The 23,557-nt window shown below is 39.2% G+C and overlaps 1 protein-coding gene across 2 annotated transcripts in view; it reads left to right on the top strand.

Annotated features, from left to right (window-relative positions):
- DYRK1A (dual specificity tyrosine phosphorylation regulated kinase 1A) overlaps positions 1-23,557 on the top strand; it is an 89,612-nt gene that overhangs the window by 28,986 nt on the left and 37,069 nt on the right. For both annotated transcript variants that reach the window (XM_082777618.1, XM_082777619.1), the window contains exon 2: positions 763-841. In XM_082777618.1, the coding sequence (XP_082633744.1) occupies positions 832-841 (10 nt within the window). In that variant the 5' untranslated portion in view covers positions 763-831. The remainder of the gene's footprint in view (positions 1-762; positions 842-23,557) is intronic.

Below are 23,557 nucleotides of genomic sequence, written 5' to 3'. Positions count from 1 at the left end.
TGAATGTGAAATTCAGTATTTTCTGCTCAAATTGCAGTACCTACGTGCGTTTCAGGCTGGAAACACTTTTCTGGAGTTACATGTATATCTCAGGAGGTGTTTAAATTGTAATAATCTAGACTCTACAATTTAATGAGCTGTTAAGCAATTTGCCGAAGTTCACTAAAATTCTCATTTATTAGTGAATTTTTTGATGTCTGCATCAGTTGTATAGTACCAACAATATTTCATTGGGAGCATCTGAAAAGCAAATCATTGAAACTACTTTGACCAGGGGTTGGTTAGGTGGTGCTTTTTGTTTTTCTTGCATAGTCCCACGGTACTTTGTAAGTTCCATGAGAGACTGTTCCCTGGAAACTCACCTTTTTATATCTCCTTGTCACGCAGAAAGTTGTAATTTTATCGTTCTGAGCATTTGTTTTTTTAAATTTTGTGTAAGATGAACCTAATTCAATGTCATAGGAGGAAAAATGGGGTTGTACATTGTAGACTTACGTGCACTTACAGTTCTGTAGCTTGTTGATTTGGCAAAATCCCACAGTTCAGCCTTGCAAGACGGTCTTTGTAATGTCTACCTCTACTTTTAGGATGTTTTTGGAAAACTTCATTTTCTGTTGGAACTTCCTAGGTTTACCTCTGTGGTTCTACCTGATAGCTAGGATTGAACTAGGTGTTATGTGAATCCTGTAGAAGAGAGGTTTACGTTTCCTGAGGTATCTTACTGGTTGTATTTATACTTCGTATTTTTTCTTCATTTTTCAGTGTTGTTTCCTGCTGGACTCCCCCTGTCCCCACAACCCTACAGGATGATATGAGACTTGAAAGAAGACGATGCATACAGGTGAGCTTATTGTCATGGGCTTTTAGAAGGGAAAATCTTTGTTGTTGAAACACTTTTTCATCCCCTTTACTTTTTCTGTACCCCCAAAACTGTATCATTCCAACTTTAGTAGAATATTTAAGAAACTGTAGAACTTAGGAAATCTTCTTATGAAACTTATGAAAACTTTTTCGTAACTGACTAGGAAGATAATGGTTTCCCTGAATGGAAATGAGTCCAAACCTTAATGAAAAAAGGGTTTGCTTTCAAGGATGCTAACTAAATATACTGCTTTTCATCTTTTCTTCTTTGTTATTACCTCCCTTTTAATGCTGCCTGCTTACCAAGAGATGTATGTCACCTGTTTTGTGACACTCTATTTCCATCTTTCCTTAAATTCCTTTTAAAGAAATGTTACGGATCCATCTGAAAGAGCATGCCAAACAAATAGCTAGGAGTTCATTATGCCTCACGTATTTATGTCCAGCTACTGTAAGACTTCTCAAGAACTGAGGATAAGATCTTTGAACATCTTTAACTCATTACTCATTTTTAAAATTGATGTTTTAGGAAGTTCTTCTGTTTTCTGGTAAGCAAAATAAGGCCCATGTGTACTTGCAGATTAAATAACTTGTAACAGTACTGTTTTGCTGGAAATACTTGAATATTTTTTTAATATTTTGACATGAAAAATCATGATCAACAGAAACAGAGTAGAAGTTGGGTTGTACAGGAGGATTGGTGTAGTTCTTTATGCCTGTGTGTCCATATTTAAGTTGCAGAACAATGTAATGCTTACGTTTTGGGGCCCGTGACAAATGAAGTGCGTGTAAGACAGGTCTTGCGTTTGCTGGCTCTGCTTTAAAACCGTTGAATCCTTGAGGTCAGGAAAAAAGCTAGATACGTTTACGTATGCATGCAGATCATCTCCTGATTGACAGTTTTCAGTTGCATCAGCTGTTCATGCATAAACAGCTTTACAGGGTATATTTACATGGAGTATGTTGGATTAAGGCCAAGATGCTGTAAGTGGATATTGCATTCTATGAAAACTAAGCATTTGTTCATTTCAGTTGTATGTGAGTAAATTGTATGTCGATAAGTCAAGTAAAACTGGTCCTAAAAAGAGTATAAAAAGAGGTACGGCAAAGAAGAGGAGAAAGAAAAATATTCTGAAGGGATGATATTTAATTTGTTATGTATACGGAGGGATAGCAGTTAAAGTCTTAAAAGTAAATATTTTTGTGTCCTGTAAAATTTGTGGAGCTCTCTCAAGTTGGCAGTCATAGCAACTTATTAGTTTGTATGTCATTTGCTTATTGCTGTGTAGATTAAAATATAGCCCAATTTAAATACTGAGAAAGAGGTTTGAAAGACTAAAAGTATTCATGCCACAATGGAACAGAGAGATGATGATACAAAGTAGAACCTGTATACTGTTTGACAGGGTTAAGTTTAGTATTTTTACACATTAATCACATTGAAAGTGCTAAAGTTTTATTTTAAATTTTGGTCAGGTTTTCTGATGATGGTGAGCTTGTAGAATTACGAGCTTAAAGAATAGAAGTGTATACGGGATTTTGAAAGGCAGTGTTTTTAGTAGTAATTCTATCTACTAAAGCCCAAACTCTTCATTTAGAAGTCTCATGATAAGTACAGAGTGAAAGTCAGTGGTATCTTGACAAAGACTTTTGGACTTCTGATGTGCCATTTAAATTGGAAATCAAACAAGTAAGATTGATTTGCAGCTCTCCATTTATTAGGAGAGCCAATAGCCGTATGTTGGGGTTCTAAGAACAAAGATGATTTGTATGCCTTGGAGTGAGAAAATGTACTGCAGTTATTCTCTGGTACAGTAACAGCAAGAGTCATGTGATGACTCTGATACCTGCTGCAAGTTCAAAGTAGCTGGTGAGAGCGCAGGCCAGAAATTGAAAGGTTTTGTGGTTACTGAGGGTGGTTCCTTTTGCATCCTTAACAAGGCGCGGCTTCTGAGGGTGACTGATCTGGGGTTTCAGAGATGCTTGGTAATGTTTAAGCTACCCTTGGGTAAAGAATGAGAGCTTGTATAGGGTAAATAAATAAATTCTTTGTTACAGTGGGCATCACTTCATCTCACTGGAAACTGACCTACTCAAAAACCCTGGAATTAACTGCAGCATAACCAAGGAAAACAATCCCCCTCAGGAAGACCTATTTTTTCACTTTTTCCAGTATCCCTCATTATATTGTTTCTTTTCTTTTAAAGATGGTGATATGTTTCATTGTCACAGAAGAGAGAGAGATTTTGCTGTGCTCTTAGCACCTGTGCTATGTAGGACACAATCAGAGAAGGGAACTGTTTGGAGGGCTACAGGACTTACGTGGTTTTTCTGTGAAGTACTTTGCAAAAAGCAAAGCTGGGCATTCAGTTAATTATAGGAAGAGCTAAATTTATATTTCAGACGTGCTTGTGCATCACAAATATGTGATAACAAAGGTAATGCCTTAGAATGAGGTTTATGTTAAAAGTGTATTTTCAGAATGTGTAGTGTTCTTTTTTTTTTTTTTTTTTTTTTACTTCTTTGAGAGTTAATCTCTTCCAGAGCAGTGTCTGAAAAGTTGGAACCGTAAGTGCAATGCTATTGCTGCCTTTACAGTGGTAGCTATTATTAATACTACAATTATGCTGATAATTGTATTAGCAAGTGTTTACTTTTTATAGTGTGGTAGCATCAGATTTGGGATTGTGCTGCGTACTTACAAGCAAGGATTGATCTTGCATTTAAAAGAGTACATTTTAAAATTAATTGCCACGTCTTGTGCTGCACCTGCCAAGTAGAGTAGCACTGTGTGGTTATTTTTGTTGTTGCTCTTGGTGCTTTTTTCCCTCTCTTTGTAGAGCTTATCTTATAAAAATGAATTGGTTTTAAAACAAAGAACTTCCTTGTTTTGGCTTTGATTTTTTTCTTGTTAGCTGTGGCCTAGGAATATATAATTAAGAATAATTAACTGTCTGATCTTTTAAGCTTTTGAAGAGCTTACAGCCTGTTGTCTTTTCTTGACCTATGCCAGAAAAGGACTTGCCTCTCAGTTGAGCATATGAGGGACCAGTGTGAATCTACTAAACCAGATGTATGAGATCCAGAAGGATCCACTCTGAAGGAATGAAACACCACACACCAATTCTCTCAGAGTAACTGCTAACAGTTACTGTTGGAGAAGCGTTGTTCTTGACAGCAGAAAGGAAGGAAAAAGTTGCATGGCTGCATGTCCTGAACTGCTTTTTGGTGGTGATGAATTTTATATTAAAACACAACAGGTATTTCTTCCTGATTTAGGTCTCCCACAAGATCATTGAGCATCATTGGGGTATTTCTGTATGCTAAGGGCAACAAGAAAATAGGATAACTTATCAGTTATGTTTTACATAGATTTTTTTCTATAATATTTTGTCCAATTCTTGTGCCTACATGATATCATCCAGAGATTTCATCATGTAATATAATTAAAAAGTGTAGAATGGTTATTTTATCTTTGTGTGCTAGAATTTATCGTATATTAACTTCATTTTGAACACATTCACATTTTCATAGATGTGTATGAAAAACATCATGCATGCTGAAAACATCAAAATAATTGTATCAAATTCTTCTGTTCAGCGTGAAATTATGTTGAACACATCAGAGACGTTGACATTCAAGCAAGTGATAGGGAATGTGAAAATGTTATATTCATGTTTGAAGAAACATTGGAAGTGATCCTATTGTTCTTAACCTTTTTAAAATAATGCTCATGTTTGGAATATGGGAAAAAAAAAAAAGCCCATTCCGATACTACTCAATAGCATTGGTGCTAGATCAATGAAATAGTAAATGCTTACGTTGTAGCTATTTTTTCCCTAGTTGCTTATTAAAATCTAACAAATGCAGAATAAAGACTGGGGAAGTTCTTGGATCAGGATGACTCTTGCAAGTATTCAGGTGTTAGTTTTATGTAAGAGTAGAATGAAGATTTAGAATTGGGCCATGACTCACGTCTTATATTCATAATAATTCAGGTACAGATTTCATTAAACCTATGGCTGTTTTAAAGAATGCTTCATATGTGAGTATTGAAAGCAAATATACAAAAAACTCTAACTAAAAAAAAAAAGTCATAAAAAAGCATAGTCCGAAGAAAACTGTCTAATATTGCTGCTCTGTATTTTGAAGTTGCCCTGCTTTACATTATACTAGATCTGCCATTCAGCCTCTGAGGTAGCTGTAGTGGTGTTTCAACTTTTTCCAGGAAATTTCAGGAACTTACTAGGGCATCACCTTTTTCTCACTTACCTGGATTTAGTTGTTGTGGAGCTGATGAATGTGCCAGTATCTGTGGTTCCGCTTAGGTAACTGCATACCTGGAGTCCCTTTTGTGAGATGTACATGCAGTTGGCATAAAACCAGAATCGGATTAAAAAGGAGCAAATGTTTGGCCTGTGAGCTAATTCCATGCTGAAGCATGGCATGAGCTGGTTCTGGTTTTGTTTCTGGTTGGTGACTTTTATTCCAGTTGGACTGATTCTGTCAGTAACTTTGTCACATGTTTAACTCTCTCGTTGTAGGCAGTCAGTCTCGGCTATTCAGGTCTTGAGCGTGCAGGTTTTTTCATTTTCATCCCCCAAAAGGAAGATGCAGAGAAAATAATGTAAGAGACAGGGCTGCTTATTAGCAGTATTAGTTTTAAATATAGATGGCTGGTGAGCTCTTTGCATGAGTAAGAATGCTTTTAGAGTTAACCACTATTTTTACATAGGTAACTCCCTTAGCAGGAGCTGTTTGTGCTGTCTTTCTGGCTGTTAGCTTTCTGCCAGCAGCTGTGAGAAAGCAGGCAGAAAGGGGTTGAACACAGTTGCTTACTGCAAGGCAACAGTTACCATGCTGAAAGTGGAAGTTCTGCTTTTCAGAGATGGAGTCATTGACCTCAATGAATGATAACCTTGAAGTCAAGAGACTAGATTAATGCTCTACTTTCTGCATCTGAGATCAGAAATGTGAAAACCTGGACAGCTAAAGTTAGATTCCTGCATCCATATTTAAAAAGAAGTTGCCTATTTAGAAAAAAAAAAAAAAAAAGTTTTTCCCCTCCTCCAAAACTGCTTAGTACCTGTGATATAGAAGATTGAATTTTTCAGCCTCAGTCCTCCCCAAAGAGGAAACAAATGATTTAAAAAACCCTCACTGTTTCTGGGTTTTGTTGTGGAAGCCTGCCCTTATAGAGAATGCTACTTATTTAGGAACAGAGTGAAACGTCTAAAATAGAAAATCTGTAGAGGTTTTGGTTTTTATTTAATTTGCTTCCCCTTAAGAGAGAGCAACTCTGATAGGTTTGAATTCCTGTAGAAAGTTACGTGTGTGGTTGTCTCGGGTTGTTCTCCCTCTGAAGCTATCATTTGTGCCTTGCAGCAGAATGAATCGAAATTCTCGTTCTTAGGCTGTTTTTTAGGGGTGGTTGACACGAATACTCCGTGGGGCTTGGGGGCCCTTGATGGTGGAGCCAACAGCAGCTGCCTTCCTTGGAGGAGCAGGGAGAGGCAGGGATGCAGAGTTCAGCTGCTGTAGCTGATCCTCCCTCTCCTGCCTTGCTGGAGTTGCGGTGTTGTCGGCTCAGTGTGCTATCAGGGGAGAGGAGTCAGAGCAAGCGTGCACTTCAGGAAGCTTCATGTTGCTCCATAATGCTTCAAATGTAAATGTCTTAAAGATACACAGCTATAGTTTTAATATCTTGGAACAGTAATTGTGTATCCTGATTTATGTGGCCATCTTGTTTTTAAAAACAAACTTTTTTTGAAGTAACTTTCAGCAAAGTATTAACTGACAAGGATGTTTCCTCTGAATTAGAATTAACAATTCAGCTTTAGTGATACTGCAAGGCTGAAGTTTATTTCTGTTACCTATTTCTAAGAGCAAAGACTCGTTTAGACTTGAGCATATATTTGATTTTGAACAAAAGTTCAGATTAAGAATTATGATCTTAACTATTATAAAAGTTGTTGTGTGTAAGAAGTGTTTGCCTATTTCCAGCATTTTTGCTCAGTCCACTGAGAATGTCTGCGGTCTACAGTGAACATCATACTACAGACACAAAGTCTTTCTGAAGGCCTTAAAGTCATCAGATGAGCAGCTGTAATGAAAAGTCACCTGTGGTGTCGGCGTGTTCAGCTCGTGAATGAGAAGGAAAGGTTCTCGTGGTGGCCAGACCGCATTTAGAGCTGTTAATGTACTCGGCACTGTGCTACATCACGGTGACTTTCTGGCTATGGCATTTGCAAGTGTGAGCATTTGTGCCTTATGCTTCGTGCTGTACAGCAGACAGAGCTTTCTTGTCCCGTTTGTGTGCTTGGAGAAGCAAACTTCTTTCACGAAGTGATTTTATTTGCCTGGCTTGGAGGCACTGGAGTGCTGCTAGGAGTGGGGCAGGGGCTGTGAGATGACACGCAGCCACGTGCCTCCTGCAGAGGGACCTGCAGTTTCCATACAGCGGGAGCTTCTTCCCTTGAGCTCAGCACCGGGCAGTGCTAGTTCGGGAGCTTGCCCTTTACAGCTTTCTAAGAATCATTTCTCAAGTGTTGTGTTCCTAAACTACATCCCGGGGTTGAAATCTTTCATTGGTACAAGCGCACAGCAATAGCTTTATTTGGGTTTGCTCTCTGTGGAGGTGGAGTACCCTAAACTCATCAGTTTGGACTAGTTCTAGCACTAGACAAGCTTTAATAGTAGCTTGAGTTAAACATGCACTTCTCTAATTCCTTAGTGCCTCCTATTTTATAAATTATGCACTCCGATGTAAATGTCCTCTCTCTCCATCTCGTAAGTTATATTCTTTAGGGCTTAGGTTTCAAGATACAGTGCATGAGGCCCTAGGATGGCTGTCTTAAGAGCCTGTCCTTAGTAGTACTTGGTAGTTCCTAATGGGGATTCTGCTGGTGCTTTTTTATCATGCAGGTAGGATGGAGGAACTATGTAAATACTGTTCATGTTTCTTGCTGAAATTGTGCATTGTGGTATCTTAAAAACTGCTGTTTCTCTGTTTTTAGTCAGTTCAGTTCAACCCTTGATACACAGTTATTAGTACTTTTATATTAAATGTTACTTCAGGCAGTGGAGACCATGCTCATTGCATAGCTTGATGCCAACTGTTACACCAAGCTGGTATTACCAGCTTGTGGAATAAACATAGTATCGTCTAAAACTTGATTGTGGAGCTTTTTGCCTAGGTGTATGTAGGAAAGTCAGTGTTCCTCTCACCAGGTTTTATGATGATATCTGTCTTAATAGGCAATCAACAATCCATACTTGTTAATGTGGATAATTCTATAAGACAATTTAAGGGCATCTTTATCAGATGTTTTATGTCACTAGATGCAGTTCAAGCATAATCTACGTGGGTCTAGTTAAAACCTTCTCTATTAGGGAAAATAATTGAACTTGGAAAATAACTTGAAGCTGAGAATGTTTAATTCTCAGGTGTTCATCTTGATGTTCTAATTTCAGAATTGCATATTTGTTGATGAACTGTTACGGGCAATGATTAGATTAGAGAGCAAGAAACAATTATTTGCTTTTATGAATGGTGGTAAGACATGAAATTTGCTGTTTTGACCTTTCAGTTATCTTGGCAACAAAGTTAGTGGATAATTTGCACCACAACATATGTTGATCGACTGATGTGATATTCTGAGGCCTTGTTTCTGAAGCCCAGCACTGCATTGATACTTGGATCTAATTACTGTTGACATTTTAGTGAGTTAAGTACCTAAAAAACTTTGAAGATCTAGATTTCTTTTTAGATTGAGGATAGGGACATCTCTCTACTGTATTTGCTATAAAGATGGAACAGGAGGCAGTAATTTTGTTTCAGACATAGAGGTTTGTTCTTGATTTCCACCTTGCCTCCTGCCCCCAGCCATGGCAATCTGTTGGTGCCTGTGTTTTCATAACAAACTAATTATTAAGACTTCTTTAAAAAACTGAGGATACATGCACAGTATTAAGCTCTGTTTGTACCAGTTAGTTCTAGTTCTTCTGTATTTTTTTTTTGTCATGTCTCAACTGTATGATCTTTAAGATTTTATTTTATTTTAAAGTCTATGTTCCCTCAGGTTGGTAGCTTGTGCTAGAGCTGTTTTTTTTGGTTCTTATATTGACTGTTTCAAAGAAATTCAGCAAATCTTAGAAGAAATCTTTACGAACTTACTAACATTTCATTGTCTTATTGAATCCACTTCATGTGTGAACACAGACTCCAGTGTGAAGTTTGGTACACAATCCAACACTGTTACCTTGTCTTACTGCATCTTTTCTAACATCTCAGAATTTTTGTATTCATGTATCTTGCTTATTTGAGGTCAATATCCTGCAATGATCTTGCCACTTGTTTGCACTGCCCCAGAAATATAATGCAGAAGGATCAATACATGCGCTCTCCAGGAAATGCAGTAGACTGATCAGGTCTGCAAAGGTTGGTGAAATTGATTTCATTCTTACCTGGTTTGTGGACACAAGCTATGTTTTACCTGGTTATGCAGGCAGTAAGGCATTTGAATAGAGAAGAAGCATTGTGATGCTGTGATTATTGTCCAGTTCCTCAGGGCTTTCTCACCAACCCAGAGGAGTAAGCAACCATTTCTGACAATACATGAAGATCTCTGTACAGACAACAGAAATTATAAGAAGCCCAAGAAGTGGGATGAATACAACCCTATTTTGATGAAATATTTCTTTATGGTAGCTTAGTGTAGCTAGCTCACTCATCTTCATGCTTCCTCAAGGACATTGAAAATGTTTAGATGGCTTGAAATGAGATTGCAAGCTTTCATATATTTGTAAAAGTATATATGTTTTCATCTGTCATTAATGCAAGTTTTGTCGTGCTAGTAGTGTCTCAGAAATAGATAAAAATCATTCTATGAGAGATGGAGCAAATGTAAAAATGATAAGTGGTATCTTAATGTGGAATATTGGCCTGTGTATTAGATCAGCCTATTAAAAGTATTTAAAAAAAAAAAAAGGAGACATTAGCTAATTGAGAGTATTAAAAAAAAAAAAAAGGCTTGGCAAACATTTGTTTACCTTCCTCTAATATGGAGGGTTTGTGCTGGCTTGGAATGCAAGGGTGAGTTTGCAGTTTGAATTTTTTCATTTACTAAAGATTATCAAAGCATCTTTGAAAAACAACAAATCTCCATTATACTTTCATTTGCAACTTTGTTTTAGGTAGTGTTTCCTATTTTTATTTTAAGTTGATGCTGTAAGTGACATATATAATAACTCCTTAAAGATTGTAAGAAAAAAAAAGGCATTGATTTATTAATCAATTTCCTCTTGTTTCTTAAAGGTAAGTTATACATCTATAAACTTTTCTGTTATAAAATTAAGTAATCATTCTACAGTGCTGAGTAATTCTTGACATACGTGTGTAAAATATTTCCATACTGTATGAAGTGTATTGCTGGTGCTTAGTCTCAGGTGTTTTACAAAAGGTAATTTTTTTTTTTAAGCTAAATGTTCACATCTCTGAAGTGTTCTCCAAAATTGCCATTTTGATGTGTCAAAGGAAAACTTTGATTCTACCAGATGATTCTGGCAAATAAGTGGAAAAAAACAAAACAAAACAAAACAAACAAACAAAAAACCCAAACACAACGAAGTAGTCTTGTGCACTTGAATTTAGACTACTTTGTGAAGTACATATATACATGTTTGCATGTATGTTTAGAGCTTGGTGACCCTCATTATCAACTAATTGTTCTTGCCCTTTGATCTCACTGTGCAGTTGTTTGATAGAGCATTAGCCTTTTATTTATTTATTTTCCCAGTCTTTCTCTGGTTTCACTACTTGGAAGGAGATTTTCTCAGGACAGATAAGTCACAGTATTTGTAAAGTACACAAAAAGGAGGTGCAAGAGCAGATGTAGTCAGAAGAGATTTAAGGAAAAAAAAAAGCTTACAGACAAAAATGCGCAATTCTCTGGTAGTAAATTGCATGTTCCCAGTCACTGACCCCATGGAGCAGCACACACATCTGTGCTAGTTAACTGTCCTAGCCTGTAAAACTGGGTGGCTGCCTGAAAGCCGCGTATTGGGAATGATTCCTGGAACATGCTGACTGCCACACATTCCCGGGAGTTGCTGGGGAAGAGCTGTTAGTTGGAACGGATGCTCTGAATGCCCTAACGTTGTACGAGCAGAGCCGGATTGTTGTCCTTTTGCTCGGGAACCCTCCTCGGCCCGGCTGAATCTGCTGTTGTAGATGTACACAGCTGCTGGTTCCATGTGTATGGGACTTTAAGTCCACTGTTCTCTGCTAGCCTTTAATGGGCAGAGTTCCTTCTCCTTTCCCTTTGGACTTACTGTCATGGAAGAACATCGCTTGGTCACAACAAAGAAAATGCAGTCATCCTACCTTTTGTTATAAATACAGATGTATATAAAAATATATATGGATATAACCATTTCTTCCTGACCTGGAGACGCAGATATTCCTTTGCTTCATTCTCACTTACAAAGCCTGAGAGAATTTTGTGTTGCTTTCCTGTAGGGTTTCTGTGGAAGTTCTGTGTTCTCCCATCTTCTGACAACTTGTGTCTGTAAAGTTGTGCTTGTTCTTTGTCTTGGCTGAGTTTATGAACTTTATGGGTCTTCATGACTTTTCTTCTGAAGAAAAGAGATTTTCCTTGGGAAAAGAAACCGTTTCACACCCAAATCAATTGGTCAATTTTCAAGAGAAGATTCTGCAACTTCGGTTTAGAATGCCCTGTTCAGCTTTGTATTCCTACAAAGATATTAGTAGCAAAAGGCCCTAGGCAGCAACTGTTTGAATCTTGAGAAAGGCAAAAATTAGTTGTGTTTTTTTGTTTGTTTGTTTTTTTTTTTCCTCTATGTCTGGAGGCATGTGGAGCTCCAGGGGAAGGCAAGAAGCGAAACTTCATTCTTTCTTGGGAGAAATCCAGACTCTATCGGCTGCCATCCAACTGCAAAAATTCTGACACTCTGTTCAGAAAAAAGTGCCACCAAAATGTAGCTAGCTCAATATTCCACTTTCTCAATTGAAGGCAGTTTCCTTAAATAGAATTTGGGAGCTAAGTTTGTCTAGAGCAAAGATTTGGGTTAAAAACACTGCCAGATCTATAGCAGCATCTCTCTACTTGACATCTTTCACTCTGGCTACAGGTATTCAACTCAGGTGCATTGGAAACACTCAAAGTATAAAGAAAGTTCAGGAGTAATTAGTGTCCTGTAACTGTGTGATCTATAGACTACGTAACTTTAGTGAAAAATGCAGTAAGAAGAGGAGAGGGTTGGCAGAGAAGAGAATTTATCTTGCCTTGCACAAATACACTTGCCCATGACTTATATCTTGGTTATGCTTTAAAAGAATTTTAACACAACGATGTGTTGTTTTACGTTGTACCCTCCTCCCCCGCAACTGACATTAGTAGCAATATCTTTTAGTCATCAAAAATCCACCTTATCCGTGGTAACAGATTACCAGTAGCTTTGCCTTTCCAAGAAGCTGCAGTAAACCATTAGGAAGGTGGTTAATCTCCCTCTTACCTAAGCCTTATGATCAATTTAGAGAAAAGTGAATTGGTGTCTAAAAAGAAAGTCTATCTAGCAGGCTACTTAGGGATTTGGTCTCCTTTCAAGATTAGCTTCATAGTTTTTTATCTAATGAATCAGCTGAATTTCATCAAAGATCAGGTAATTAGGCATTGCACCTTCTGGATTAATGAGACCTCTGACAGATCTTCTCTTACCTTCCTTATCGAAGTCTATTCGAAGATATCAACTATCTGCAAGAGTTGATCAGTTCTTGAAAAAGAAGAAATGCCTTGGAAAATCATTAGAAGTGGGACGTATATGCATATATTTGTATTCCTATTTAAGAGCTTGTCAAAAGCTTTGGTTGTGCAGCCTTACATCTGTGGTAACCAAATGACAGAGCTCCATGTTATCTCAGTAGGAATTTTGGTCAGTGGTGAGGAAAGTTCTGTTCCATATGTGAAACCGTGGTTGTTTGGTTTCTTTAAAAATGACAGTAGCTCTGCTGCTGTCCGTGATAAAGAAGGATAGGAGAATGTCCAGTGAGAGAGAAAGGCAGGTTGGGAAAGATGGAACTGGGTGAGGGGGGGGTGGAGTGACACACACTTTAGGTGCTCTAAGATTTACTTCTGTATTTTGCTATTTCCCAATAAAAGTAATGTAAAGTTTACATTCTGAATTGATGCACATTAGCCCAGACATATTTACTTGTTATTTCATATTTATTTGTTTTGCATGTCAAGGTTAGATTATTTGACCGTTTTTTCCTCTGTATCATCACTATGCTAGTATACTGAAACTTTTTGACCATGGATTTCTGTAAATAAATCAAAGAATGTTAGTGCTTCCCACTGCAGAGTTCTTTCCTGTTCCTTCAGATATGATATAGGAAACTTTGCAGTCTGAAGGTGAAAACTTCATCACAGGCTCCTGCAGCCTTTTCTACTCCATCTGGACACCTTCTCGTGTGAACGGGCTCCCCCTTGACAGAAACATGCGCTGCCTCCTTTTGGAGTGTGCAGTGTGCACAGGAGCAGACCTCTTGGCTTGCTTTATGGTCAGACCGACCTCCCTTTCTCCTGTGAGGGGTTGTCCGTGTCTGTTGGGCCTCCTGAGAATTCAAGAGACGTTAGCTGTAGTGTCATACACATGAGTATGGTAGAGGTGGCCCGTTTGTAAGAAAAACCACATGTGCAACTAAAACTCAAAATTCTCTGCAGCTGAACTCCGGGCCACTCTGCTGACAGTTGGTGTGTCTGTAGAAAACACTGTGCCGTGGCCAGGTGTGAACGTGCTTGGGGGTTCCCTGCGGACGTCCTCTTCCCTTGAAAATCTATGGAGGTTGAAGTGAAGCTGACTGGGGACTTCATGGCTTGTAGGAACTTGTTCCTTGTGCCCAAGGAGATGGTAGAGCATTCCTGCTCTATCTGAAGCCATGAGTGTATCAAACAATCGCCTCCTCCACGGTCTTTGGGACATGCTTATGTAGGAACACAGGTTGGGCTATGTTATTCTCTGTCTTCTCAACAGTTGTGCAGCACACAGTGAAATAATTGCGCATAAAGAATGCTGTCTCTTTCTTAAGTCCTTTTAATCAGGTTTCTTCATCACTAGTCTCTCTGCACAGCTGTACTTTTGCATGATTCCCATTTAGTAGCATAAAGCTTAAATGCTGCTGGCGTTTTGACACATTGGATCGCTGGCTAGTCAGCTCAACCAGCACTGCAGCACTCTCAAGAGTCTACCATGCTTCCTTCTCGCAAATAACAACAAAGGCAATTTTGCAATCTCTGTCCACTCCCTTTAGTTCCTAGTCATATTTGGGACAGGAAACCTCCACTAGGAAATCTCCGTTTCCCCTTTAGTGGGGGAGAGGAAGAAAGAGGGCAACTTCTCCGTGGTGTCTATTGGTGCTTGTCGGGGCTTTCAGAAGTTGCTAAGATGTGTAGCGTTTCTGCGAAGTTCTGTAGAAGTCTTCAGGAGCCTGACTGAGATTGACTGACGTTTTGAAACGGTTTTCTGCTAGCTTGTACAGCAATGCCAGTGAGCAGCACCGCATCGCTTTCAGCCCAGATGCTTTGGCAAATATCAGCTTCATGTGTTGCCACTGCTTGGCATAATGACTGATGCTACAAAGCAGTAGCAAGTGGTTTGGATTTTTTCTGCTTATTCTGCACCAGCTCCTTATTTTTTGCAGTGGCTGTGGAGCATGATAAACAATATTGCTCTATTCTTTTTTTCTGGTAAGGATTTTAAACTCTTTGGGTGACTTGGTAAAAAGCGGTGCTCAGTGGCAGTCTGCCGGATGAGGATACTAAGTTACCCAGCTCATTTTCTTTTAGACATCTTATAGCTGACAGAGAACTATGCTTTGATTATATTTCCCCCCTGAAATTCATCACTGTAGTAGCAGAAAGTCCTATTACTTTGAAGATTGCTTTATAACCTCTCTGATTAATGCTCCTGCTGTCAGTAACATTCCTTCTGTACCCCTTTTCAGGCATCTTTTCCCACAAAAGCTTAATATAGGCAGCAGCCTGATATGTCTGCTTTTTCAGTCATGAGGAGGCGGGCACTTCAAAATGCATCCCTCTTACCTTAACATCTACTTGCTAGAGAAGAGCAGTTAAAATGCACATCTCCAAGAGAGCATTTGCCAAAGTCCTCGCTTTTGGTAGCTGCCTGCCATCCATGAAGCAGAGTGTTTTGTCAGCAAGCGCTTATATATGCCCATTCATTCCACAGAGCATGCTATGCATGGCTGAAGAGATAATGTGCCTTATTACAATACTGCTTGGATTAGAAAGTTTCGTTTTTAGAAAGGAATTAGAAAGATGGTGGGTTTTTGTTTTATTTTGCCTTAAAAAAAAAAAATGACGAGATCTTATTTCTAAATCAGTTACAATTATGTTTCATTCTCTTATCTCACAGAGAACACACTTTTAGAATTTACTATAACGTTGAAGCTTCGATATGCATGGGTACCTAACCTTTTAAGACAAAGAGATTCCATGTTAATTGTTTCATTTTCTTCATTTGCAATGCCTAGACCTTAGGTAAAACGACATGTTAGGAGATCACAGTTCTTTTGCGTTGCAGTACAGTCGTGTGCGATGCCTATAAATGTCATGTTCAGTATGTACTCGTGAACTGGAAGGGTGCTCTGACCAGACCACTGGCGCAGTTGTGTTTGAAACTCCGTAAGAATTAAAAGCCTGCAGGGGTTAGAACTTTGGTAGCGTTTATGCTACAAACTGAACTTGTGATGATCTTTTCACAGAACATAGTCATTAGCCGAGCCCTGAAGAATTGCTTGTCTGTTTAGCGTTTAGAGTTCAGATACGATTAACATTTTTACATAATCCCCTTTCCGTAAAAACATTCAAGACTCATTTCTTAGGTGAAATGTTCTTCCTCTGCACCTCTGTGGAGGCAAAAAGACCCAAACCAAACTCAAAGCTTTATCAAACCACCTGGTCGTGTTTTCTTTAATGTAGTTTCATGTCCTTCAGGAAATGGTGGAATTAGTTTTTTATTTTTTTTTAACCATTTCTGCACAGCCTTTGAAGTAAGTTTTCTTTTCTGGTGGCCAGACAGTACTTCGCTGCCTGCCTTCCTTCCCATATTGATGCTGTAGATGCATCCAACAGGTTGCTCTCAGTAACTTGTTTTGAGAATTGGCATATAAAGCCAACCAGAGCAAAGGGAAGAAAGGCCTAAGTGCTACAATTTAAGCAGGGCAATAGGGACACATTGTCGTTGCCTTATGCATCTTCCATAATGCCCCTAGAGGAGAAAGGTGGAGTTTTTTTTGGAAGGAGGAGCTGTGTCATGGCAAATGAACTCCAAAATGAACTCCATCCTCTGGTAACTGAGGTTTTGTAACCAGGTAATAAGATTTACAGACATGTTTAGATGGAAATGTAGACAAAATTTGAAGTTTATCAATTTGTACAACTTTGGTACTTGAATAATGTTGCTGTAATTATTATTATTGATTTGAAAAAGGGACATTTTAATAGTTAACTGTATTTTTTTTAAATATGTGCTGCTTAGTTTATACTAAAACCAGTGAAGCATATCAAGGAAATGTGAGTTATACTTGTAAAATATTTTTCTAAGATCATAGTATTGTCCTAAAGGTATACCAGTAGAAGTTTATTTTTTTTTTTTTTATTTGTTCTGTTTTCAAACTTATGCTACTTTGGAGAAATTAATTTACAGAGAACCTTTGAGGTTGTATTCTTGTTTGGATTAATGAAACCTGGCATCACTGTCTTTGGTGGTTGCTAGTAGCAAGCATGTATTCAGCCATAATGTTTTTTTCCTCATTGAAAGCTAGTACTTCAAAATGAGACAAATCAAAATAAGTAATAAATAATCAATGATTATTTGATAATAAATAATCAAAATAAGTAAACTTAAAGGTGTGTATAACAAATACAGAAATTACAAAGGTAGGAAATCAGTCTTTTGAATAAGTGCTTTGGAAGAGTGAGGCTTCACTGTACTTGTGAAAACATAGCTTTATTTTTGATTTTAGTTATATTTTTCTGTAACTAGATAGATACGGAAATGTTAGAGCTTTCTACAGGGGAATGATTGGTTTAATGATTTAAGAAATCTGAAGGCAGTTTCTCAGGAAATAAGGACTGGCTTGAGATGTCTATTGTAACATGCCGGTGTGAGAATATCAGCCATCAAATTGTTTACAACACAGTAAAAAAGTGATTTAGTTACAACTTCAAACGTGTAAATATTATATAAAATAAATAGTTCTGGTGCTTCCAGTGTACTTTGGAGTGAGTAAATAAACTTTTTGACTTTTATATTTTTTATAAACTACTATGGATTAATATGAACTGCATGTTTATGAGTTTGCAAGTATTTTTTTCTTTAAAAAATGTATCAGATTAGGAAATGTATCAGAATATCTGTTATTAATACAGAATGTGAAAATAGTATGCCATCTCCAAATAGAAAATAACTGCTATGTTAGCAGCCAAAACTAAGTATGTACTATCAACTTCTGTTTGAGTGAAATAAACTATTTTAGGATCATACATGAAATCATCCCTGGAAGGCATTCCCTTGAATACTTATGCCAGCAGATTCCCCACAATCACAGTGTAACCTATAATGGTGTAGATTTTTTTTTCTTTTTAAATTTGTCACTTAAAGGGCCCTTTGTCTGTTTATTTAAGTCTACAAAAGGCTTTTATTTGACATAATCAATTAAAGTATCCTGTTAAATTTTTTTGTCAGCATAGCAATCCTAAATAGAGTAGTATAGCCAATCTGAAATTAGTAAAACAAGAAGATTGGCAGTATCAATAGGGCTATGCATTATCCAAATCCTGCAAGTGGAAGGAGGGGACAGAGGCAAGCATATGTTTCCAGAATTTATGCTATGTCAAAATCATTTCGTTATTACAGTTAGTTTTACTTCAAAATTCTCAACGCTGTATAAAATGAAATCAACCTTAATGGTAAACAGCAGAATGCAAGTTGGATTGACATAACTTAGTGAAATAGTTTGAAAATAAATGTGACTATTTAACTGTGCTGTAGAGTTAGATTTTTTTTTTCTTTTTGTAAAAGAATATTTTTCATCAATTCATAGTACTGTATTTATTCAAACTACAAAAGCACTTTCAGATCCTCCCCCTCTCTCCTGAAAGCTGTTTTCTTTGGTCAGGTATTGAATAATTTATATCATGTGAGACTATTGCACATGATGTATTCATCCCTTGTTTAGCTCTTACATTAATGGTTTGGCATGCTAGCTGTACATTGATATGGTAGATGCTTTCCATTTTTTCTGTACCAACTGTTTAAATATATCTTGTGTCTCAGTAACTACAAATGGGAAATGACTTGAATTATTCTATTTCCCTTGATGGTTTTTATGAGTAGGAAAAGATTCCTTTTTAATATATATGTATTTGTACTGTAGATTAAAGGAGAGCTTTAAAAATGATTCACTTCCGTGCCAACCTTATATTGTGTTCAGCTGGAAATATATGTTGAATCTGTAAAGTAAAGTTTAGACATTGGGCTACATGTTAGGCGTTGGCATTGCTTAGGTACAAAGTTTTTGATGTTTTTTGCCTCTTGTACAGGTTGTATGGTGTGATGTGTTGCCATGTAGCGGATAATTTATATACTGTCTTTAGTTTTGTACTGTGAACTGGAAATTGTAAGTAATGTTATTTGTCGTCTTTAGAGGCGGGGAAAAGACACTGCACAAACTCAAGGAACTCTTCTTACTTAACTGCTGATAAAAGTATTTGAGAGGGCAGTTGAGCAGACTAGGAGAAGGATTAGTGCTGCAAGATACTGGCCCAGGATAGATTGCTTGGAAAATCTTGTAAGCCGATGGTCAGATAACGCTCTTCTGCTTGCTGCTGCTGCACTGTTACAGGGTATGCTAGATGGGCATAAATCAAAGAGCAGAAATTTAGTTAAAAAAGCTAAAATGAGATAAAGAACAGATTGAATTGATTTTTGTGTGTGTCAGAGGGGCTGATGCACGCAGTAAGACAACTTAATATATTTTGGACACATAAGGAAATAGTACAGTTACTATTGATAATGCTTCTGAAATTTTAAAAGTTTCCAAATTTAAAATTTTCCAAATAAGAGAGCCAGTAAAACTTTGATTTTTGTTAGACTTGGTCTCTGGAACCTACATTTTTGGCACTGTTTTTTTAAGCAGACTCTGTGGTTAACAGCTGAAAAGTATGGGGTGTCTACAGATGCATAAGGAAACGCGGAGCCCCTCACCTCTCTGGCAGTGCCTCTGGCTAGTGGCTGACAGGAGTCCTAGCCCTGCTCCAGCTGCCTGCTGGGCAGAGCAGTGCCACAGTCCCTGGGCGGCTTCGAGAAACGCAGGCAGTGGCTGCTGGTGCTTCGGCTCCTGTACCTGCTCCGTGCCTGGATAGCGGATGTCAGTCACCAGTGTCAGGCGGCTTCCACAGGCCCCTGAGAAAAAGAAACACACAAACCCGCATCTGACAGGTGAGTGAATCGCAGTGATAACGCCTTCACCTCACCGCCCGCCTGCAGAGAGTGAAGTACAGCAAGCACGCGGTCGCCTGCGTGTACCACGGTGCAGAGCCAGGCTGTGCAGCCGCATTATTCCTCCTCTTCTGCAGAGAGGCAGTCGCTTCCAGAGCGAGTCTGTCAGGCGCTGCGTTCAGATTATTCTCCATTGTACGCGGGGCGAGGGACAGCGCACATCTGTGTGTGGGGGAGCCGGGGCTGACGGTGGTTAGGAGCTGGGATCTGGGGGATTCGATTCGCCCTGCCGTGTGCAGGGACGCTGACTGGGTGACGTTTGTAAGTGATGGGCGAAATTGGCTATTTCTCATGGCCGTGCTTACGTTTATTATGCTCAGCCCTGAACCTGGCACTTCTGTTTAGTCAAACGCCCCAAAACTCATTTATTTAAAAACAACAACGCTCATTTAAAATCTTTCAGCGCAGCAAGTACCGAAGGAGGCTCTTCCTTCGGTCTTTGAGACCCCAGCAGTTTATTAGTTGTGAAAATGGGGGGTGCTGCGCCAGAGGCAGCGCGTCCCGCCCGACACGGTGCGGCAAATCCTGGAGCTGCTGCGTGAGGCGACCCAGGGCAGGGCGAGGCTCCCCTCCCTCCTCTCCCCTCCCCTCCCAGCCTCCCTCTGGGGGTGCGCGGGGCTGCCCTGCCCTGCCCTGCCCTGCCCTTGCCGCGGGCGCCCGGCGTCGCGCGCGGCTCCAACCGTCGCCGGCCGCGGCGGTTGGGCTTTGAACTTGAAAGCGTTAACAGCGCCTTGGAAGCGTGACACGGCTCCATTTCGCCTCTCGCTTATCGCCCCGCTTCCCCATTGGGCGGCGGGCGGCAGCTCTGCCCTGGCAACTGGGGGGAGCCATTTGCATAGCGCCGCGCCATTGGCCCGCCCGCCGCCCGGCTCGCCCAATCGTGCGGCGGCGGCGCGCTGGTAGGCTATGCTAATTGCCCGCTGTTGCTGGGGTGCCGGGCGGTTTGCCGCGCGCCTCCCCGCCCCGCCCCGCCCCGCCGCATTGTGCCGCTGCCGCAGCCCGCAGCTGCCCCTACCTGCGGCCATCTCCTCACGGGGGGACAGCCGCCTACCTGCGCCTCTGAAATAGCCCTGTGTGTGTGCGCACCGCGGTGGCGGAATAACGACATAAAAGCTTCACTGGGATAGCTCGGGAAGCACGGAAGGGGTCTCACACAGCTCATTCCAAGCTTAATTCACCCCCCGTTCTTAATTAAACGGTGAAAGAACCAGAGCTCTGTGGAAAGCCTGGCTCTGGGAACGTTCATAAAGTCAGCTTTAATATCGGTGCTTTCTAAAATGCAGTAACCCCTGCTTCTCAGATAGCTATCTCTAGGCGGTGTGAATGTATAATAACCTGTTTCTGAAACGCACACCGGCCTTGTGAAAATGTGTGGGGTATTCGCATCCCTCACGTCTGTCGCTGTGCCCCCCTCAAAAGAAAACCCTCAGCTGTAACTGTCGAGCCTGGATTTTTTTTTTTTTTTTTCCTGACCTCCATATCATCCCTGCCTAAAGAGTATTGGGAAATGTGGTCTTAAAACATTGTCGTCGCTTAAATCTGCGTCTGGTTCCTTTCTGCTGCTTTCCCAACCTGCTTTGTCCTGCTCAGTAATGGATTAATTCACCTTCTGCAGCCCTCCCCAGTCCCTCCCTCTGTCTTCCTTAGCTGCCCAAATTATGGGCTTGCTTCGCATAAATGCTCTCATTCTTCCTGTCCAACTCAGTAAAATTGACTGTAGTGTTAATGGACTATTTAATTTAGTAAAACCATCTACATATGTTTTGTATCCTTTTTTTCTTCCTCCCACCCCCCCCCGAGCGTAGGTATTAACACGTCAGAGGGTTACTACCACCAAACATTTACTAATAATGGTGGAAATTACTGGCATTTTTTTGACATGACCCTGTCGTCAGCAGATTTGGATTCCTTTGATTCAGTTGGAATTGAAATTTTGGTAAAAGTGCTTCAATTTGGGAACTACTTTTTCCCCTTGTTTTTTAATACTTTAAAAATTTTTATAATTGGTTTAGTTTGTTAATACCAAAAGAACAGACGGCATTCTCCAGAGTTAACGCTTAGAGTTGACTAAGTGAGCTGTGAGAGCACTGGTTCAGATGAGCAATAGTCTGCAGTCATTTATGAGACAACTCACCCAACTCACCACGAAGACCGAAGCTAGACCAAGTTGGAGTAGCTGATTTTTATTTTGTTAGGGTTTTGTTTTACATTTTCAACTGTTTTGTAAACCCTACAGAAAACTGATAGCTGAGGTAAATCTAACTTCTAGTGCATTTATGAAGTTAAAAATCTTAAGATAAAAAGTAATTTGTGTGAGCTTGAAGCGGCGTTTGCTTTTGAAGGCTTCTGGAATGTGAGTTTAAAGGTTCTTTTATAGCATGGAATGACTTCATGCAGTCATGTAATTTTAAACTTTGTCACTAAATTTCTGTTGTCTGCATTACAAGGTTACCGTGACTTATAAACAAAGTATTCTTTATCCTTTTCTCTTTTTTACTTACTGATTTGTCAGAACTCTCTGCATAAGCAGTATTTCCTCTTTGTATCCATGTCTTTCACAGGTTGCATTGGGAACTGATTGAGAGGTGTGGGCTTTTCAGCTACATTAAGTATGCTTATGTAGTTGGGATTCAGTAGTAGTTTTAAACTTTTATTTGGAATAATATTCATACTTCATTCTTTATTTCTGTTTTAAAAGCTGTTACGGACTTTCAATGTGATTGTAAAATAGTAGAGCGCCATTTTCCACTGTCTACATCCACGCTGTTTAAATGGCAGAATTTTCATTAAATTACAGAACTTGTAAACTTTATAACTGTAGGCATAAGTGCATGAAACTTTAAAATAAGCAGAGGTTTGTAGAGTGAGAGAAAAAAGAAGTATCAGAACACTTGTCTTGGCATATTTTCACCAACACTGATGTCCTCTTAAAAATGACTGTTTTGTTGTTTTGAAGATTTATTTTTTTTTTCCTTTTAAAGCAGATGTTAGTCTTTTAAAATATGTATTGAATAATTAATAATTAAGTATTGATTGCTCAGCTATTCTGATTCACATATTTCATTTGGTGTAATACAAATGTCATGTTAGGCTGAATCATCAGCCAAGTTACTTGAATTTGACCAGTGTTTCTCAGGCTACGTGTTTATGAAGAGGAGTTAGATGGAGTTACAAAGTGGTAGGAAAACTTCTGAAGAGCATGCAATATATATTATGAAAAAATAAAAGCTTCAATAAGAAATATGTTGGTGTGTATAGTTAATAGAGAATGTTTCTTCTTTTCTACATATTAGAATATCCTCTCTCGGAGGATCACATGAAGATGTGTCAAAAGGGAGCTTAAAAAAATAAACCTGACCCACAACAGTAGAATAAACAAAATTGCTAATCTGAAGCCTTTCATTCATTTCTTCATGTCAGTATTGTTGCCCCTTTGCAGGAAGGCAGCCTTAATTTTTGTGACTATTCAGCAGAGGCCATCACATGAGGATGGCAGGTTCATGACAAGCAAAAGGAGGTGGTGCTTAATGCAGCCTTAGAGTAAACTGTGGAGCCTTTTGCCATGGGATGCCAAAAGCTGAAATGCAAAACAGTTGTTCAGCAAATCTGTAGAAGAAAAGAATGAGCAAAATATATTAATAACAAAGACTCTGGTTCACATAACTTCTGGACCGGAGGCTGGAAGAACATGCCTGGCGCATACTACTTGCTGTGTTGCTGTCCTCCAAGGTGACTGCTGTTGACCACTTTCAGAAGCAGGATACTGATTTGGATGGATCTTTGTTTTGATATGTGAAGGAATTCCCATGTTACTGCCCTGATGTTTGAAAGAACTATGCTGCTTTTTCGTCCTTAGTCTAACATGGAGCAAGCACCTGTTCTTGCTTGGTTCTGAACGTGAGCAGAAAGGAACATCTCTTTCAGACCTCTTATTTGGCTGGGATTATTTTCAAAAATCCCAGATTTTTGAAACTTCCTATAAAACTTCTCCTGTCTAGAGCTCTGTTAAACAGATTTACCGACTAATGTATGTTCCTAGTCTTTATAAAAAGTCTTTATATGAAATCAGAAATTTAAAATCATGAAACCTTTT

Source organism: Aythya marila, assembly GCF_965140915.1.
Source record: "Aythya marila genome assembly, chromosome: 1".
Classification (NCBI taxonomy): domain Eukaryota; kingdom Metazoa; phylum Chordata; class Aves; order Anseriformes; family Anatidae; genus Aythya; species Aythya marila.
Note: the sequence above shows the minus strand (reverse complement) of the source record. Positions and strands in the feature narration are given on the sequence as shown.